The following is a 20,171-nucleotide window of genomic DNA, read 5'->3' on the forward strand; positions in this document are numbered from 1 at the left end:
TGCAGCGGCGCGCCGTGCTCTGCAGCGACCAGGACCGCCTTCTGCATGCCTACTATGACGCGCTCGAGGAGGACATCCGCCAATACGCAGAGGCCATGTCGGCGTCGGCAGCAGCACAAGACACCACCCATTGCACGGCCAGCACGCAGCTGCTTCCGCCAGAGCAGCATAAGTTTTCTCCGTATCATTACCACTTGCGCATGTACAAGCGCAGTGCGCCACTGCAGCACTACACCGAGGAGCAGAGTAAGCTGCAAAGCCGGTTGCAGAAGCTGTGCTACGTTCTGCTGAAGCTCGAGGAAGTGGAGGGGGTGAGCAGCTCCATCGTAGGCGAAGGTCACGGTTCAGCGCTGCTGATTCGGCTACAGCACCAGAATACAGGCGACCTGGGCAGTGGTGGCAACAAGGTCGGGCCAATGGCGGGTCCCGAGGCGGAGGAGGACAGCATACATGCAGGGAGCAACATCGACTCACGTTGCGCGCTCGCGCTCGCCTGCGGCCGCGCATGCGTGGATGGGGAGAGCGGGGCGGCGGTGCGCGAACCGACGTTGCAGTCCTCGCGTCGACTTGCCGCCATGGGGCGTCGCGTGCGTCGTCTACGGCGCCGGCTGCGCTTGCCGCTAGCCGCATCGGAGGTGGCGTCTCGCCTGCGCAATGAGCTCCTCCTCTCCTTCTCCGCCCGCGTCCTGGCGCTGCGGGAGCCGGCCCCGTTCACGTCCGGGACCTACGTTCCGGCCGCCGCTGTCACCGCCGCGTCATCGTCATCGCAGGTCTCTGAAGACGCGGTGCTTCAGGAGCAAATCTCGTACTCCATGAGCGCCTTTGTCGAGTGGTACGTTCAGCGCGTCATGGACCCGCTCGCCATCTCGCAGCTCCTCAGCATCGTTCCGCGCGACTGCGTGGTGACGACCACCTGCCGCCTCGTCTACGCGTGTGAGGCGCACGCCTCGCTACGCTCGTCGCGCGCGCTGCCGGACCTGGGCCCCGTGTTGTTGTGCGCTGTGGCCGAAGGGCGCGCCGACGCCGTGTCGCAGCTGCTGCTCTCCTCGAGCGTTTCCTACGGCAGTGCTCTTTCCCATCCGATAGACTCCCAGACTTGCTTCTTATCGGGCCTCCTTGGCGGCCAGCTTGACGTGCTGACGCGACTGGTGGAGCAGCAGAGCTGGCACGTGAACGCGCTGCATGTGCTGCTCTTCATGAGCGCTCCATGGAGCACAGCTTCGGCGCCAACAGCACCGATGGTGTCGCGCGGGTGCGACGTGTACCAACGAGCGCTGGTGGGGCGCATGCAAGCCTTTCTCAGCGTGGCCGAACGCGCCTTCACCGCGTGCAGCCCGGCGCTCGCCGACGCGCCCACTCTCTCTTCGGGAAGGGACGCCGCTTGCTCACCGAACCTCAGCAGCATCACTGGCAGTGGCGACTTCGAGGCCGGCGAGGCGGCTCTCGGAGCACTGCGCGCAGCCCGGCTACTCTGCACGAACACAGAAGGCGACAAGCTGCTGGCCACCTTGGGCCGTCTCCTCGGCAGCGACTCGTCGTCAGCCGCCACGCCAACGGCACGGGGGGGCCGAATGCATCGGAAGAAGGATGTCACCATAGACGCCGGTGGCCGCCACGAGAACACCGACTCGACTGGGGCGCTCGCATTCGAGACGGTGTCGTTGCTGCCCGCGTCCCGCGTAGCTGCGGCGGCGCCGCCGGTGTTTCTCAACGGCGCACTTAGCCACCTTCGGCTCTTTCTCGCAGCGCGCAGCGCCACCCTGCAGTATGAGCGCCGGCAACAGGACCTGCAGTGGGCGAGGCTGCTGGACAGCGATACGTCATCGACGGCCGCCGTCGGCGGTGACTGCCCCGCGGTCGTAAGCGCCGCGCATGGAGAAGTGTCCTCTTCCCCTCCACTAGAGGCGCCATTTTCCTTTGCACATGTTCTGCATCAGCATCAACTGGACACCCTCACCGCTGCTGCATTGTGCCCCCTTCGCTGTCAGATGTGTCCAGCTTTCACCACGCCGCAGCTGCAGCGCGTGGATTCGTGGAGCTATGGCCCACTGCAGCCGACCATAGCGATTGCAGCATCGCTAAATACTGTGGGCGACACCAGCAGCGAGAGAGGGGCGAAGCAGTCCTGCGAGCAGCTCGTCTCTCACACAGAACAGGAGAGAGCGGTGAATGGGGTCAGAGAATACGACAGGTGTCGCAACGAGCACTTGCGTGGCCGCCTTCACAGCGGCTTGAGCCGGCTGCCCCCGCGTCGCCAGCCCATTCGAGCGCTTCTCATGCGATCTGACACGGCCATCGACTCGGGGGCCAAGTCGTGGTACACGCACACCGCTGTTGGTCAGGCCGCTGTCGCGGAAGAGCGTGAGCACTACGAGAGCAGCAGCCGCAGAGGTAGGCTCATCAACGGCCGCGGAAGTCGGCCGCGCTGGCTTGTGAGCCCCTGGCAATCGTGCAGCGTCACGGGCGTACTGCAGTCGTCCCTGCCGTTTCGATACTCGCTCTCATTGCCGCTAGAAGATGTGCGTCGCGTCGCGCAAGATGCGAAGCAGTGGCGAGCAGTGTGCAACTTGTACGGCAGCGCCGCGACCGGCATGGAAGACAAGAGCGTCCCTGACCACGTCGGCGGTGGCGGATACGACGACTATCAGCACCGCCGGCCGAGCGGTGAAGGCTCCGCCGCTGTCGACGCGACGAATCCCCATGCCTACCCTACGTCACCGCCCCCATCCATGCCCAACATCTACTATGAGGTCCAGATGTCAGTGGAGTACCTTTTAGCCCTCTACGCGACCGACCCCCGCGGCGCCGCGCCACCTGACATCGGCGCAGATGCCCTCGCACGTAGCGCAAGCAACGTGCTTTCCGAAGATGCTGCGCACCGACTGTGCAAGAATTGTGTGGTCGTCGGGCTGTGCGACTCGATCACTGCCGCTCAGGCGAACGGGTGCCCGCAGGGCCCCTCGGAGCCGTATGTAGTGACGCATCTAGGCCACAAACTCTGCGCAGGAGACGTGGTGGAGGATATAGAGGGGGGCAGAAGCGGCGGTCAAAGCATCGGTGACGAGCGCAGCACTTGGTCCGCGGGTGTGTCGGTATCCGTGATTGCTCACGAGGAAGCGACGGAGCCCAGCTCGGCATCGGCAGCCACAGGTGACGGCGCCGCCCAGGCCGACGTGCTCTATTTAGGTCTGTGGTGGCACGAGCAAAACAGCGTGCGCGCCATAAAAGCGATGCCGTCCGCACTCCACAGCGGGGACCAGGGCTCTGCGAACGCGAGCGAAAGCACCGCCGAGGCATACCTCCGACTGGAACTGCCGCGCTGCTCACCTCCAGCGCCAGTGATGGAGGCAAGGGCAGCAGCGGCGCACGACGTGGGGCGCCGTCGCGTTGCAGCTGCCCATGGTGATGCAGCGTACGCCATCGCATCGAGCACTGCTGCTGCTGCTGCGAGAGCGAGCGCAAACGTGTGGATACCAACTATCACACGGGCCTGCCGAGATGACGTAGCGAGAGCAGTAGCGACGGCTCGTCAGCAGCAGCAGCAGGCAGAAACGGCGCAGGTGACTGCCACGGAGGAGGCCGGCGCGCAGGCGAAGAGACGTCCGGGAGGCGCGACTGACCCCCCGAGTCCTTCGCCGTCTTCGAGCTTGCTGAGTCGTGTGTGTTCTCAGGTCGCGGCCACGTTGGTGCTGGGGCTTCTCTTCAGCCCATCGAAGGGCTCGCTGCGCCTGCGGCTCAACAACTATGCCGACTTCGAGGAGATGACGCTGGGACTTCCCCTCGGTAACCTAGACGACGCTACCGCAGCACGAACAACATCAGCGTCACCGGCGCTGCCGCCTCTTCTCTACCCAGCAGCGACCCTGTCGCTGAATGAGTCGGGGTGGAGAAGCTGGTGTTGCCACCAAGCACACAAATGGGTGAAGCTGCAGCGGCAAGCAACGCAGCAGGGCGCACTGACGCCAGGCGAGTTGGCAGGCAAGCGCGCGCAGGCTGATCACAGCGCGCCGCTGTCGCCGACTCCTTCGCTGTCCTCTTCGCTTTCGGTGTCCAACGCCGTAGTGCGTTTTTGTTTTGATGTATCGGGGCTGCTGTTCGGGCCCCCAGCGCCCCACCAACAGGGGCAGACTACCCCGGCAAACGCGACAGTGTCCACCAGAGAAGTCGCACACAAGTCGCAGAAGAAGCACCAGCAGCGACCAGCCCGAGAACCGATCGATGCCCGGGCATCCCAGTCTTTGGCGCCGTCGTCCCTGATATCTCAGCCCATCGCGCTGTTGGACAGCTCTGTCAAGTTCAACCAGATGCTGTCTGTGCTCACAGACGTGTCGCTCTTGGCGGCGACAAAGGATAGCAGTGGAAAAATTCAGCAACAGCAGCAGCTGTACCACCTCGGCAACAGCGATGGCACGGCGGTCGAGGAGGAGGAAGACGAGTTCGCCAGTGCCAGTGCGATAGTGTCGAGAGGTACGGCGACACTGGCACATCCGACGGTGTTGCTGGCCACTTCGCGTGGCCGCCGCTCACGCGCTGCAGTGCTGTTGGTGCAAAGACTTCTGAACACCCCTGGTGGCGGCGCTGCTATCACCACCTCAGCCGATAGCAGCGCCGCCCCCAGCAACAGCGACTGTGGAGACATCTTTTACCCTCCTGTCCGTATCTATCGGCACAGCTGCCACTGCCCCCCTCGTGAGCTCTACCCGTTGCCGACATCCTCCTCCGATGCAGACGCCGGCGACGATGCGGAGGTGCGCAGCCGACGCACGCAGCAGCAGCGCCGACGGCGTCGCGGAAATCGGCGCATTGGACTTGGCAGGGCGGGCACTGGCAGCAGCGTCAGCCCTGGCGATGTGCCATCGCTCCTCTTCGTCAACGTGTACTGGCACGACATCATTCCTGAAAATGCGCGCCTCACACCGCTCTGCGCCGCAGTGGCGTCGCGGCAGCGGGCCATGGCGTACGCCATCGCGACACACCCACTCACACGCTTCTGTGACCTCAGCGACGAAGAGGTGAGAGCCGGTGACGCCCACGTGTGGCAGCAACAGCAGCAGCAACTTCAGCAACGCCGCACCGCCCTCTACGCGGCGTGTGCGCTCGGCTACACGGAGGTGGTACAGGTGCTGCTGGAGCGCATTCCTGTCGAGGAGCTTCTCTCATACTTTGGGCTTGTGATCGAGAGCGAGGCACGCGCGGCACTGCAGCGGTGCTATGCAAAGACGAACGCGGCGTTCTTACAAAGATACCCGCTTGGCTCGCAAGCGACCGAGGCGTCGTCGCGGCCTGGCGCGGATCGCGTTGACAGCTACAGCATCAAAAACAACAACGGCACCACGGAGCGCGGCACTGCAGCCTTCAGAAACGCGTCTGCAGCCACCGCAGCGTCGGCGTCGGCAGTGCCGTATATGACAAACGGCAAGCAGCGAGCCCTTCTCGATGTCTCGGCCATCTACTCCTCGTCACAGTCGCGGTACACGCCACTTCACGCGGCGCTTCTCGGTGTAGTGCTCGAGAACGGAGAAGAAGACAACGAGGGTCTCAACGAAGGCGACGATGTCGATGTCGACGTCGGCACAGAGGAGGCGTGCATGTCTTCGCTGAACGCACGTCTCAGCAAGCAGACAGCCTGCGTAACTGTGCTCCTCAACTGCCTCTATGATCTTCTCTGTGTGGCGCCCGCATCAAACGCGCCGGCGCCGAAGCCACAAGGAGGTCAGGCAGCTGTGCCAGCGGCTGAAGCGCAGGCACAGCGAATGACGTTGACAGGCCGCGAGCTCCTTGTAGACGCACTTAACCTGCAGAGCCGGGCAGGTGAAACCGCTCTACTACTCGCTGTCCGCCACAACAACGTCGCCGTTGCGGTGCGCCTCCTAAAGCTGGGTGCGCAACCGGCTTGCATGGATCGCGTCACGCGGCTGCTCAGTCTCGAACTTGCATGCGCGAACCGCTGCACACCGATTGCAGAAGCGCTGCTGCAGCCCCAAAACGCTGGCGGCGTCACTGACTCCACGGCGAGCACCTCCGTGTACGCCATGTCTCCTGTCCTGCTCAACCACGCCGGCATCGCCACAGCGCTGTGCTGGTGCGCCATCAACAACATGCCTTCCATCATGCAGCGTCTCCTCGAGTGTGACGGGATCGACGTGGAGAGCGGCTTCGAAGGAAGCTCTCCGCTACACCTCGCGATCGCGTTCGGCAGCGAGGCGGCCGCGCTGACACTGCTCAACGGTACTCAACCCAGGAAAACGGCCACTGCCAGTGCGCGTAAGGGTCGAAGTGTCAGGGCAGAGGAGGCTGAGGCATCTCTTGCCTCGGGCGCAACAGCGGCATCCAACGCCAAAAAGGAGGCGGCGGCCCTAAGGGGCATGAGCGGTGGTGTCGGTCGACAAGGTGCCGCGGCGCCCGCTGCGTCAGCCGCGCAGCCGACGGGGACCGCCTCCGTGGGAAAGTCGCAGAAGAAGCCCTTCATGGATGTGAATATACGTCATGAGCGCACTCACTGCACACCGCTGCACCTCGCCTGTGAACAAGGTCAACTGAACGTCATCCGCACTCTTCTGCAGTCGTGGCACGCTCAACTGAACTTGACGGCTGCCTACACCAACTACACGCCGCTCCTTACGGCAGTGGCAAACGGACGGGAAGAGGCTGCGCTTCGCGTCCTCGAGTACAGCAAGGACCAACTCCGCCGCGGCCGCGCAGTACTGGATCTGTGCGCCGTCGACCAGAACGGCGACACCGCGCTGCACCTAGCCGCGAGTCGCGGGCTGGCTCTGGCGCTAGAGTACATGCTGGTTCAGTTCAGCGAGGAGGAGGTGACGTTGCTGGCCACCCTTCACCCTTCGCTATGTGCTTCACACGCGTACCAGAAAGCCACGTGCATAGTGCCCTTGCACGCTACTAACAAGAAGGGCAAAACCGCCTTGCTCGCCGCCGTGCAGCATGACCAGGCCGAGACGGCCGAGCTGCTGGTGAGTGTGTTCATTGACAGCGCAGAGGGTCAGAAGACAGGGGATGCGCCAGTGCATTCCGGAGGCGAAAGTGCTTCCCAGCCGCCTAACTCGCCCACAGAGGCCGGGGCGGCGTCGCCCAGCGCATCCGAAGCGGCGATTGTATCGGCGTCTTCATCGCTCGTATCGGCGCCCTCGCTATTCGGCGGCCCTCTTATCGATGGCACCTGCATGGCCCTGCACCAGGCGCACAGGAGACACCTCAACTCCGTCGTGCAGCTGATGCTGTCTGCCCCGCCCGGCCTGTTCCCCTGCACCGCTGCGTTTCTTAAGTCGGCGCAGGCACGCAAGCGGCAGCAGGTCGACACACAGCACCCCGCGGCGCTGTCGATAGGCGAGTCGTCCAATCGTGGGGCTCATGCAGCCTTCGCTGTCGATGAAAGAGGTGACCAGCTGGCAGAAAAGAAGCTAAACAATGACGCATCGCAATGCAGCTCTGCTGTGGCAGAGGACCGAGGCTCGTTTGTGCGTCTCCTGCTCACGCGCGCCGCCGGCCCGACCATCTCGCCCAACGACGCCCTGCGTGTTCTGCTGCGCGGCTTCACGCTCCCTGAGCTGTGCGTGTATCTTAGAGAAGTGGCGGCGGAGAGTGCCGCGCTGGGGGTGCAGCGAGGCACGGCTATGGCATACGCAGAGCTCTTGATCGGCTATCTGCAAGAGCACGCTGGCTCGGTGGTCGCACCGACGCGGGCGGTGTTGTTTTGCCGGGAAGTGTTGCGGTGCCTGCAGCAGTGGATGCTGAGCGAGGCGTCTGCCGCTCGCGAACGCCTCGCAGCATCGCGCCGTCACGGCACAGCGCCCGGTGAAGTCGACGACCTCACTTACACGCAGCTGTTGCCGGACATGGAGAAGAGTGACAAGCAGGGGCGGAAGCAGCACCATCCGAGCGATCTCGCGGAGGCACCGATGGCCTGGCTGTATCGCATGTTGCTCGTCCCCACGGCCGCCGGTGGTGGTGGTGCTTGTAATGAGGCGGAGCGGCTGCGGCTATCATCGCCAGAGAGCGCGGCAGAGGAATCGGAGCGGTACCGCAACGCGTTGGAGGCAACGCTGAGGCGCAAAACGCTGAGCCTTGAAGTCGCGCGCATGATTCGCCTCCACGGCCGCTCTAACGGCGGTGCGAGGGCCATCGAAGAGATCAAGAACATCTTGCAAGCCTACATGAAGACGAAGGCGAATGCGCGCTCGCAGCTGGCGAGGCGAACAACGGGGGTCGCTGTGGAAGCTGCAGCGGAATCCTCGACGATAATGAGCGTCAGCAGCTATCCCCTCTCTTCTGCACTTGTCCAATCCGTCAACCCGAAGAGCACGCGGGATGGCGTGGAGGAGGTTGCCACAAGCGACAGGAACGGCGCGGTCAGCTGTGACGCGGCGACAGCAGCGAAAAACAAGCACACCGCACGCCGCCCGACCGACGTTGTGGGAAGCGAGCCGCTTTTCACGACGCCAATGGGCTTCACCGTGTTGCAGCTGGCGGCCACGCTCGGCCTCCCAGACGTTGTCGCGTTCCTCGTGAAGACTTACAAGCTGGACCCCTTGTACGCACCGGCCCAAAGCATGTACATCGGTGGTGCTCCATCAGCAGCGCCACCGCCGCCCGCCCGCCACTCCAGCGCGGGCGGACAAGCTGAGGAGGAAGCGGCGCGGGTACGCGAAGTCGTGGCGCACACTGTGCGTGCCCTTGTGGTGGAAACGGCCGCTTTGGGTGCAGACTGTGGCGACTACGGCAGCGCGAATCGAAGCACAGATCCGATGGCGGGCGGCCGGGCGTGGTTTTGCTGGACTCCTTACCGCCTCGCCGTGCACACCGGTAATACGCACACTGTTGAGAGTCTCCTGCTGGCGGGCAGCGCCGTAATCTCCGCCGCAGGCGCGGTCGCCAAGACTGCACTCCGAGACGTGTGTGGCGGCGGCACCCCGAACAGTGTTTTGCGCTCGGTCAAGTGCGTTGAGGACAGCGCCGGAGCGACGGGCACGACGGCAACCCTCCCCGCATCTGTTCTTGTTGACTACAAGGAGCCGGTGTGGCTGGATCCGTACCAGCGGACAGCGCTGCAGGAGCGCATTGTCGTAGCCACGACGTGTGGCACCGCTCCCTCGAGCAGCCACGCGCCTGCAGCCTCTCGCGCCTTCACCGCCTCGGCTGGCGCATCTTCATCCAGCGCCGCAACAGTGATCACTCCTACGCTGTCCGAGACACTAGCGATGGTGCACCTACTGCTGCAGCACGGTGCTCAGCCGAACGGGCTCTTCGACCGCACCGGCAGCGATGCCTGGCTGCTAGCCGTGGCCAGCAGCGGGGCCGCTGGTCTGCCCATCACGCACAACAGCAACGCAGCCAGGTGCAAGGGCGCCGACGTGGGCATGAACACGCTGCACAGGGCCGACTCTCAACACACCTTCGCCCACCTCAGCTCGTCAGAGACCTCGTCTTCGACGGCGACGTCATTAGTGTCGATTTGGGCGGGCTCTAGCGAGGCGGCTGCGCAGCGGTGCGTTGAGTTGCTCCTACGCTACCGCGCTCCGCTGCTGGAGCATGCATCGGGATCGCGGGACCCTTCCGGCACTCGCCTCGTCGGAGCGCAAAAGAGCGCTGAAAGCCCGAGCTTCAACGAGCAGCTTCTGCACCACCCGCACCACCTCTTGAACCAATGGCGGCGTCTGCCCTGCATGCGGCTTGCATCTACCAGTATAGTTGCAGCCAGGTCCGGGCGAACAAGGCGGGTCGCAGGCACTGCTGTCGATAGGGACGACGGCAACGGCGGCGACGAAGGTTGCGAGGCTGCAGGCGACAAGAGCAGCGGTGCCGCGGGCCACGGCAACTCGGTGTTCGAGGAAGCGGATGCCCTGTGTAGGCGGTATGAAGCGCAGGAGCCACTCTTGAATGCGAGTGCGTGCGGTGATGATGCCAAGTCGCTCTCCCCTCCAGCGCACGCATCGACGTTCGGATGGCCGGGGCCCTTCGCCGCGGTCGAGGGAGCGGCCGCCGAGCCACGTGGTGCCGCCAGAGGAAGAGCGGTGAAACTGAATAGCACGTTGCTAGCGAGTCGACACGCGTCGGAGGCGGACAGTCTCGCAGAAAAGGGGCCTGCGTCGTCGCCGTTGACGCCGTCCGCGTCGGCCGCATCACTCAAGACGCAACTCATAGCGGCGCTGCGACTCTGCTACCGTGTTGTTCTCCTCTACACATGTGTGGAGCACGCACCGCTGCAGCTTCTCCAACTCGTGCGTGCCTTTGGTACTGCAGTCATTCCGTTAAGTGCACGGCATCCTCTGAGCGGGGACAGCGTTGTTACACGACTGCTGCGGAAGACGCACGCTCGATTGCTTGCTGGGGCGCGCGGAGACGGCGGTGGCAGTAGCGACAGCAGCAGCCTTCCCCAGGGGCCGCTCAGAAGAGATGGTGTGCCGATGAGTGTCCTGAGTGAGCCGCCGTGCACCAGCGACCCGGCCGCCGATCCCGAGACGCGTGTCTTAGTCGACACATGCGTAGCGCTTGTGCACATGCTCCGCGACACGCTAGACCGCCCGAGGGCGGCATCTTCAGCGCCACCGTCGCAAGCGGCATCAGTCGCAGCGGCGGCTGCCGGAAATGTCTTGCGCTCGGTGCTCTTCCAGCCCTCGTATGACGGCGAGACCGCGCTCTCCTTTGCTGCGCGCATTGCTCAAGCGCCGCTCATCGCCGTCCTGGTTCAGAGCGGCGCAGCGGCATCTCCGGCCTCCCACAATCACAAACGCGGCGGGCATGAAGTGTGGCCCCACTCGCACAGGGCACGCAGCATACCTCGACGAGACGACGGCACTGAGGCAAGGGCTCAGGATGGCGTTGGCGAGTGTAACGTCTCCGGATTACCCGTCTCTTCTAACTATTCCCTGCACACGAATCTGTCAGACGTCGTCGTACGCGCGCTCCTCGCCACCCGCGTTTACTACTCGGCGCATGAAATCGGCACGCTGCGCGTTTTACTCGCGCATATGCCCAGCGAGTCCGCTCGGCAGGCCTTTCTGAGGAGAGTGTACCCAAACGTTCATCCCCTGCCGGCGCTGCAGTTGGCGATGGATAATGTCGGCATCGCTTCTGTGTTTCTGACGACCCCTGACTGCATGAATGCGCTCTGGGCCAATCTACTCTACGCGCACTTCACGCGCCAGCTGGACACCGCTGTGCGGGCGACGGCGAAGGCGTGGAACGCGCTACTGCGCGTTGTGCTTCCGGGGGCACCGGCAGTACCCATTTACCTTGTCATGCGCGCTGCCGTCCATGAGAAGGGCAGCACCGAGGCGCTGAACGTGTCGCGGAATAGCGTGAGTGCACGGAGTTCGCAGGCTGGGCTGCCACCGCCCCCGCAGCAGTCTCTCGCCAGCCCCGTGAGATCGCTGAGCACGGCGAAGAAGCGGTCCAAGGCGCCCCCTGAGCGATCGGAGATGTCGAACTGGTCTCACATTGTACGCCGCACGAACCTCTTTCTGCAGCTCATGTCTATGTCTGTCGCCGAGACGCTCATGAGCAAAAGTGGCCAGCCGCTGCTGAGCGCTGCAGCGGCCACAGCCACTCTCTCCCCCACCGCCACGAAAGTGTCTGGTGGCGGGCAGCACAACACAGCCACGCCGTCGTCGGTGCACGAGATGAAGAGGGTGGGAAGCTTTACATCGTTCACGGATGGTGACCAGTCCCCATCGCATGGGCTGTCAGGCACGCTGCTGTGGGACACCATCGAGCTTGCCGTGCGCTACGACGACAAGGACGTGTTACGGCATCTATTGCAGCTTTGCTTGCCAGAAGTTGTGCTGACGTACATCAACAGCATCCAGCAGCAGCAGCAGGCGCTGGCGTCGACGGGCACACTTGGAGGAGCATTCGCACCTTTCAGCGTGAGTACGCGTGCAATGGAAGCGGCTTCGGCGGCGATCCTAGGCAGCTACCCCTCCTTCGCGAGTGTGAGCACCACGTCGCAGGCGACCCTTGTCCTCGAGCGACTGCAGCGTCTCCTGTGGCGGGAGGCGCTGCAAGAGCGTCACCTAGACCTGCTCGCCGTCGCCGCGGGTAGTGTCGCAACGTTGCGATTCTTGTACATGTCCTCGCCCCCTGAGGTGCGCTCGCAGATGACCCCCATGCGGTATGACCGCATAGATCTGAAGAGCGGGATGCCAGAGGGTGTGTCGCCCGCGCCGGACACCGTGGCCCCTGCCGCTGCGTCGGCGGAGGAGCTGATGGAGGCTTTGCAGGAGGAGGCACAGTCGAACCCTGAGCGAGGCACAGCGCTGTCCGAGTGTTGCAGCAGCGGCACCAGTGGCATCACGTTGCCATCAATGGTCTCGGTTATACCGTCAAAGGTGGAAACGGATGCGATGGCCTTGTACAAGCCTACGAAGAACCCGTTCTCTTCTGGCAACGCATCCACGGTGCTTTCAGTGGACGGCAGGGCTCGGTCGTCTGATGCAGCACCCTCAACGCCGGCCTCGCCAGCTTCTCCAATGCCGGAGAGGGCATCGCCTAGCATCGTTGTGGGCACGCTGGAGGTGCCTGACGAGCGAAGCAGTGCATTTCCACGCTCAGGCGCACCACAACTGCAGCCCTTCAAGACGGGCAAGTATAAGGAGGAGGACGAAGAGGAGAGTGTCGCCACCGTCACGGATGCGGAGCTGCGCTTCATGGAAAGCTGCGTGCAGAACGGACGCTGTCGCCTCGCCGCAGTCGAGGAGCGGCGCCGGCGGGTGACAGCGGTGACATGGGGCCTGGGGGCCACTGCCTGCGCAGTGAAGCTGCCAGGGGCGGCATCCGACCCGGGGGCCGTGCCGCCCACCACGCCAGGGACGCCGCCACAGCGCACACCAACACCACCAGCTCTGCCGCAGCAGCCCGCACCGAACCGCGCAACGACTGCGCGGCGCGCCGGGCGACAACTTCGCATCGGGAGGAAGGGTGATGTCGGCGATGGCTACCCGGCTAACGATAGCTGTGTTGCGATCGCCGACGCGAACACGACTGCTGCGCGGCAGGCGGTGCGGCGAAGAGGGCCAGCGAAGATCTCACTACCCATCACGACGTCGGCGTCGGTCAAGGAAGGTGGTGGGAAGTCACCGCGCACGCCAACGCTGCCGCCGGCGGTGGAGCCAGAACGAATCTACCTCATGTACCTCCAGCTCGATTGGGTGTTACATTCGACTCGCCTGCTTCGCTCGCCTCGCCCCTCGAGCGCCACGCTGGAAACAATTCTGTTCCTACTGGACCAGCGGGCAGCTCTCTCGGTGCCAGTGCTAGACCTCTTCCTGGCCGGCAGCGCGCCGCCGCCGCGGCAGCAGCAGCAGCAGCACACCGGCAGCGCGGATACACGGCTGGAGTTCGCCCTCAGCCTCCGCTACCGGACCCGGGAGCATGGAGACACGCTGCTCCACCTGCTTGTCATTCACGACCAGTGCCAGCTAGCGGAGTACTATCTCGAATACTGCTACCTTTGGTTTGTGTCCAACGCGCTTGATCCAGAGCCGGTGAGCGGGCGGCCGGGCCGCTTCCCAATCGATGAGCCTGCCGTGTTGTCCGCATACAACTCTAGCGGAGACAGCCACGACGGCATCGCTGGTTCCCGCTTTGGTTGCAAAGATGGTTACACCAGTTGTGAGGAGCAGAAGCGACGCACGTATGCGATCCAGCAGCGGCAGCCTCACTCGCGCCGCCTCTCCTCCTCCTCCTCGAGGCTCGCCGAGGCCCTGCCGCGCGAGTTCCTGCGGTGCATGCTTCGAGTCAACGCTCACGGGCTGGCCGCTTTCGACTACGCGCACACCCCAGCGATGCTGCAGCTCCTCGAGTGGTACGGCTGCGTGCCGCCGACATACCGGCCGAACCCGCGCGCCTTTCGCCGCGCAGTCTTTCACGAGCGTAGCAACGGCGGGGGGAGCGGCAGCCTGTGGGAGGCATTTACGCTCGAGGGCAGCAGAGGTGGTGACGACGGCGAGGAAGTGGTGGACCCGTCGGCGTCCACGAACGGGCGGACGTCCAAGACGGCGCCGCGCAGGGGGGAGGTGCTACACTTCTTCCCTGTACCGCGCCTAATCTTGGCGACCGACAACTTTGTGGCTCTGATGGACCGCACGGGCACGGAGTTGGCTTCCACAGTCGGCATCGTGGCGACTACCCTAGCGCGCGCCGCTCCCTCGGGCACGACAGATGGACTCAGCCGTCATCTCCGCGCTGCCTCGGACGAGAGTGTCGCTGAGGATGGCATGCTTGTGCCAGCTCGCGCGCGACAGCAGAAGCTGAACGATCGTCACGTCGCCGCCATGATCAGCGCGGAGCAACGGCAGTTGCAGGTGAGTCGACAGCGCCGCCAGCAACAGGAGCGTGTCAAGGCACTTCTGTTTGAACAGGTCGCCGTTCAGTCTCAAGCGATAGGTATCAGCGACAGCGGTGAAGCAAATAAGTTTGTGAAGAGTGGCGCGCTGCCATATCTGAGGCGGGCTGTGACAGCTCAGCGGCGCCAGCAGTGGGAGGTGCAGCGGCACCCGCCATGCAACGAGATGACGCTGTTGCGCAGCGCCCTTGAGGCACAGCGACTGTCCACCTCTGCCTTCCCCAAGACACCGGTGCGGGGCCGACTGAAGCAGCGAAAAGATGGCGGCAACGGTGGCTGCGGCGTTAGTGCGGCCGGTGTGCTTCCCATCCTTCTGAGTGAAGAGGTCAGCTTGCTACACCTCGGCCTGTGCTCCTTCGAGGATGAGCTCGTTCGCCTCTATGGCGAGCTCCAAACGGTATCCGCGCCCGTCGCGTCAGCTGGAGATGATGACATCAGCAGTAATACCAGCACCTGTCGCACAGGCGACGTGGAAGCTGGTGCTTGCCGCAACGGTGACGAATTTTCCCTGAGCGCCTATAGCCGTCTTCTACTGCCGCCGTCGGTCACTGTCAAGCCTGAAGCGCAGCAGCAGCAGGGCCGCGGGGAGGGAGAAACGCGCACCGAGTGTATGCTGGGAGGTGCCCCACGGGACATGGACCGCTCAGGGAGTGCACCAGCGTCGAAGGCGAGCCGCACTACCGGTATGCTGCTGCCCCGCATCCCGGGCCAAAGCGGGCCAATGGGCGGCGCATGGCCCCCGGCGCAGCAGAGCCCTCGGATCTCCTCCGCCCCGGCCGCCAACGTCGCTGTGGCGACCTCAGAAGACAGCAGGCCGCCCGAGTGGGCTAGCGCACCGCCTCGACTGTCGCAGTTGGACGTCATGTTCCTCCTCGAGTGTCAGCAATTTGTTGTGTACCCTCTCTCGCTACCCAGCAGCTACAGTGCCGCGGGTGTCGATGATGTCACTCGCGAGGACGACATCGGCTCAAGCAGCCGAGCGGTAGGAGACGATGAGCACAGAGTCAGCCTTGACAGCGCCGGTCGCACCCACCGAAGGGACAAGAAGAGTGCCGTGCCGCCTCTCAAGTCTCCTGCGAAAGAGGCTGCCAGCTTCGGCGATCTGCCAGCGGTGATCCAGCGCTGCACCGGCGGTGGTATCGACACGAAACGGCAACGTTCGAAGACTGCGAGCAGTGGTGCGGTGATGCAGGGCGCGTCCTCTTCCGCGTCGACAGCGTGCCACACGGCCGCTCGCTCTCCTGTCCCTCCACGTCGACCCTCTGTGCCTCGCGAGAGGGGAGGCAGCGCGCACGATGCTCCACCGGGCGACTTGCCGCTGCTGCGCTCTCTCCTGGCACGCAAGGCCGCGGACGATCAGTTGTCAGAGATGATCGACGTCTCAGCGCACCGGTACGAGGCAGCGTTGCTGGTGTCTCTCACTCCCATGCTACTCTCTGGTCTCGACGGTGGTGGTGCTCGGGTGTCTGCAGCCGCAACGATGAGGGACCTGGCAGGGCGACTCATGGATACGCGCTGGAAGCAGTTCAGCAGCTGTCCAGTCCTCTCGGGCACTAAAACAGGCGCCGCGGTCACTGCGACAGAAGCAGTCGTGGTGCTGAATGTACCCCCATTCGTTCCCGTCGACACGTCGGCACTGCAGTCGCACAGGGCACCGTTTTCGGTTGCCGCGGCAGATGAGCGCCGGTCAGCAACGTCGGTGGAAGCGCCAGGCTCTGCTGCAGCGCGCGTGCCGACTGTCATGGCGGCGCGACTAGAGGAGTGGGTTGCGCGTCGCTGGCCGCCGCACGAGCAATCGCCGGCCCGCTCGGAGCGACGCCATGATGGCGGTCGAGCAGACAGCAAGCCCTTGCAGCTGCCACGAACGAGCGCGAAGACTGCCCATAGAAAGGCGAGCGAGGAGAAAAGAACGGAGGACAGCAACGATGACGACGAGGCCGCGGTGCTGTCTGTGCTGGATAAAACAAACCCCGTCGGCGGAGTCGCCACAGCGGCTCAGCAAGCCCTCATGCGCGCGCTTCTGAGGCGCTTTACCGCAGCGACAGGCGCGCAGCTCTCTGAACAGATGGGACTTCTCATCACTCCCAACTACGATGTGGAAGAGACCGGCGACACGGCCGCAGCGATGCGTGGGATGGAAGTGAGGGCCGCAGCATCGCCGACGGCTCCAAAAAGGCGCTGACGGAGGCAACGGAAGAAAAAAAACTCTGCAAAGGAAAATCAAAAGGCGTCGCAACGCCTGTGTGTGTGTGTATGTGTATGTGTATGTGTATGTGTGTATGTGTGTATGTGTGACGGAGGTCCACAACGACAGGATGCCTCCACAGGTCCGCGCTCGAGTGTGCACCGCGGATGTGTGTGAATGCTCCACGGGTGCTCGCCTTCTGGGCTACCCCTTCCCCCGCAGCGCTGCTGCTCCACTTCCTGCACCGCCGCCAGCGTCTGCCCTCGCCTCTCACTTCTCTTCTTCGTCTCTCGGCCCGCATTGGCCATCACAGCCGCTCTTCTATCTCCCCCCTTCCCACTCCTCCTACACTCACACGCACACTTTTACTGTATAGTGCGCAGCCCTCTTCAACGACTGGCGTGTGTATCGATTGCGCTCCTCCCGTTTGCGCCGGCGCATGTCCGCGTCTGCATCCTAAGCGCCGTCGCACAGCTTCTGCGCGCTCACTGTTGCGGGCTCTTCTTCTGCTCGTCCCTTTCTGCTTCCTGTCGCACTCTCGTTCCATCACCTCTGCTGCCTCCCCCTCGTCCGCTGGCGTCATCGCCTCTTCCGACTTGTCCTGTTCGAGGGCGAATAGGGACACTGTTGACTCCTCTGCGAGGCTGCAGGTGTTGCTGCACGACCTCCCCTTCTCCCCTCTCTCCCACCGACCCCTCCCCGCCCCCCCCACACACACACACGCTCACACCTCTCCCCCTGAGGCTCACCTGACTGAGCTGCGCTGCCGACAGCTCCATCGCCTCGGGGCCGTCACAGTGCTGCGGCGCAGTCTGCCGCAGACACGCTCGCCTGCCACTCTCAAGTTCACCGGATGGAGCTACAAACGCAAACGCAGTTTTTCTCGCTGCCCCCGCGGCCCTACACGGCCTCTTTGGTGTGGGCGTGCCTGGCATGCGGTCAGCTCGCTCCGTACCAGGGAGCCCCCTACGATTCGATATACAATGTCGATGGCTTCGGCAGCCCTCTCCAATCAACCCCCTCTACGGTCAACGCCACGCCAGGAAAACGCAGCGCTGCCTACACCACGCTTGACGACCGTGACGGAACCGCCCACGCCCACTCGAGCCCCCCTTCAAAAACGACGCAGCACCGCCACGGCTACCTGCAGTATAGTCCTGGTGAGCACACTTGCCACGCCTCGCGTGAAAACCTTTCCTCGCCGCGCAGCGGAGGCGTCGCTGTACCTGCCGCGATCGCTGCGCCTGTCTTGTCATCCTCGCCTGTCACATCATCGCCGTTGCGGGAGGAGTCGCTGCACTCTTGCGTAAATGATGCCTCGGACTCGTACCTGTCTCAGGCCGCCTCGTCCAGTCATAGAAGGTGTGGGCAGCCGCAGTTTCCGCTGAGTGCGATTCCTCATATCGCGGGTACCATCTCGGAGGGTAGAGTCCCCCCCGACAGTGTCCGTAGCACCAGGCAGAGGCAATGGTGGCGCGAAGACGCAGCCGCCTTTACCGAGGTCTCCAACCCTCAGGCAAGCGAGGCGGCCTTCGGCGATGGCAAGGCCGCGGTAGATAACGGCATCTCGTCAAGTTGTCGTCGGCGCGCATCCACCACTGTCACCGTGCCCGTCACACCACCGCTCTTTACGTCCCTGGGGAACATTGGCAATAGCCGCAGCTCCCTCGAACTGAGTCCGCGAGCACCGTCCGTCGCCTCTCTCCCTCAGTTCTCGCCGGCTTCCCCGCTCCTCTGGAGACACGCAGACGTCCACGGCGTACACAGGCCATTAAGCGCCGAGGCGTGCTCTACGCAGGAGGGAGATGCAATGCACTCCCTGACGGTTCTGCTGATGGAGGAGCACCTCATCGGCAGTCGGGAGATGCGCTTCTGCGACTGCTGCGGCGAGGTACGGTGCGCAGAGATACGAAAGGCGACGGAGCCGCTTCCCCCGTCGCTGCCAGCAAGGGCGGCGGACGACATCTCGTATGGCGACGAGGCGGGTGACGACGACATGACGCGGGCTGCCCAAGGGGCGGTGGCGCCGCAGCCCGAGGCTTGGAGCGTGCCGCTAAGCCTCGGCTGCAGCAACGTCGTCGGCGGCCCAGGTGAAAGAGCCGAAGTGGTACACGGCCCGCCCCCCTCGCATAGTCCTTCCCGCGGCAACGAGCCGGAGCTGCTGGAGGCGTGGTTGGGCAACAACTGCAGAACTTCAGAAAGGGCGACGACTGCGCCGCTGGACGGCTCAGATTCCGCTGCCGAAATCGGCTCCCAGGCATCCATGACAGCGCAGAGGCGCTCGCCATCGCCCCGGGCACCTCTGCCCGATCTCCACCAGCAAGCGCAGGCGAAGGCTCGCGAGGCGGCTCCCTCCGTCCGCCGTGTCGCTGCCTTTTCCCTTGCGCGGCTTCTGTCAAAGGTAAAATGTACAGTGGTGGCAGCAGTGCACAGCCTCAATCCGCTCTCGCTAGCGCTGCTTCACGTGTACCCTAGCAGTGGCGGCGGTGACAACAAGGGCGGGACGGTAGAAGGCAACGATCGAAGCACTGTCTTCGGCAGGGACTCGGCGCAGCTGCAGGGAAGCTCAGCCTCCTGCGTCTCACCGCCGTCTCAGGACGGGTGGCATCCGAGATATCAGCACAACACCTGCGAGAGAGAGGAGATGAAAGGTGGCCGCTGGACGACTGCCTCCGCCTCCACGGAGACGAGTAGGGCGACGCCATCGATGAGCGTATCAGCGGAGCGCACGACCCCGTGCTGGGCGACGCCGCTCAGCCTCGCTGGCGGTGGTCCAGTGGAGGACCTAAACAGCGCCTCGGTGGACTCGAGTGGGCCGCCTAGCTGGGCCTTCACAGCACCGGATGAAGAAGAGGTGTGCAGGGTTGAAGACAGCGACGAAGGGCTCGTCATTCAACATCTGCTCGGAAGCGCGCAGGGCGACGAGGACGCAGGCAGAGGGGGTGCCGAGGGCGCCTGCTCGCGCCCACGCAGGTTCGATGACGGCTACGCCCTCACGCCAGCCGCCAAGGGCACCGCCGCGGCTGCCGAGACGACAGGGATGATGCGCGCGTGGAAAGACAAGTGGAACTCCATTAGCATCTCAGAGGCGCTCTGGCGGCTCGTGCTACCGTCCTTCAGCTCACCTTTTCTGACGATGATGTCGATGCCGTCGACAGCCTCCGCCGACCGCGTACTGTCGCTCGGTAGCAAACGGCCAATCGGGTGTCTGATGGACTGGATCGCGTCCTCGCCGCGCCGTGGAGTGCTCGAGTCGACGGTAAGCAGCGCTGTGGCTGCCGGCGCGCGCCCTTACCGTGGCTTCCGCGGAGATGTTGAGGAGGCGATTCGTCAGCTAGATGCGGAGCAGCTAGAGGTGGCAAAGCTTCGACTGCAGCAAGTGTTGGCAGCTGTCAACGCAGAGCGGGCGAGGCGCGAGAGAGAGCCAATGGATGCGTACGCAGCGTAGAGCAAGCTCGACGCCTCGCTGCCCCGCTCCCTTTCCCTTTTGTCTGCCTGTGTGTTGTCCAGTACCCCCTTCTTCACTGGCCCCGCTGCCACCAAATGCGCGGATACGTACATGATCGATGGTGCGTGAGGGCAAGTGGGGGGAGGGGGAGGGGGTGTATGGCGCCGTATATACTCGTT

At 64.0% G+C, this 20,171-nt stretch overlaps 2 protein-coding genes across 2 annotated transcripts; both read left to right on the top strand.

The window, feature by feature from the left end:
* Positions 1–1,988: 1,988 nt before the first annotated feature.
* LSCM1_06293 (uncharacterized protein) lies at positions 1,989–16,721 on the top strand (the record flags this gene model as incomplete). The annotated part of the gene is made up of 1 exon (XM_067323724.1): positions 1,989–16,721. The coding sequence occupies one exon, from the start codon at positions 1,989–1,991 to the stop codon at positions 16,539–16,541; it is 14,553 nt and encodes a 4,850-aa protein (XP_067179353.1). The 3' UTR covers positions 16,542–16,721.
* A 676-nt stretch (positions 16,722–17,397) lies between these two features.
* Positions 17,398–19,992, top strand: LSCM1_06294 (uncharacterized protein; the record flags this gene model as incomplete). Its single annotated transcript, XM_067323725.1, has 1 exon — positions 17,398–19,992. One exon carries the CDS (start codon positions 17,398–17,400, stop codon positions 19,990–19,992), a length of 2,595 nt encoding a protein of 864 aa, XP_067179354.1.
* Between the last annotated feature and the right edge of the window lie 179 nt (positions 19,993–20,171).

Source organism: Leishmania martiniquensis, chromosome 19 (assembly GCF_017916325.1).
Source record: "Leishmania martiniquensis isolate LSCM1 chromosome 19, whole genome shotgun sequence".
Classification (NCBI taxonomy): domain Eukaryota; phylum Euglenozoa; class Kinetoplastea; order Trypanosomatida; family Trypanosomatidae; genus Leishmania; species Leishmania martiniquensis.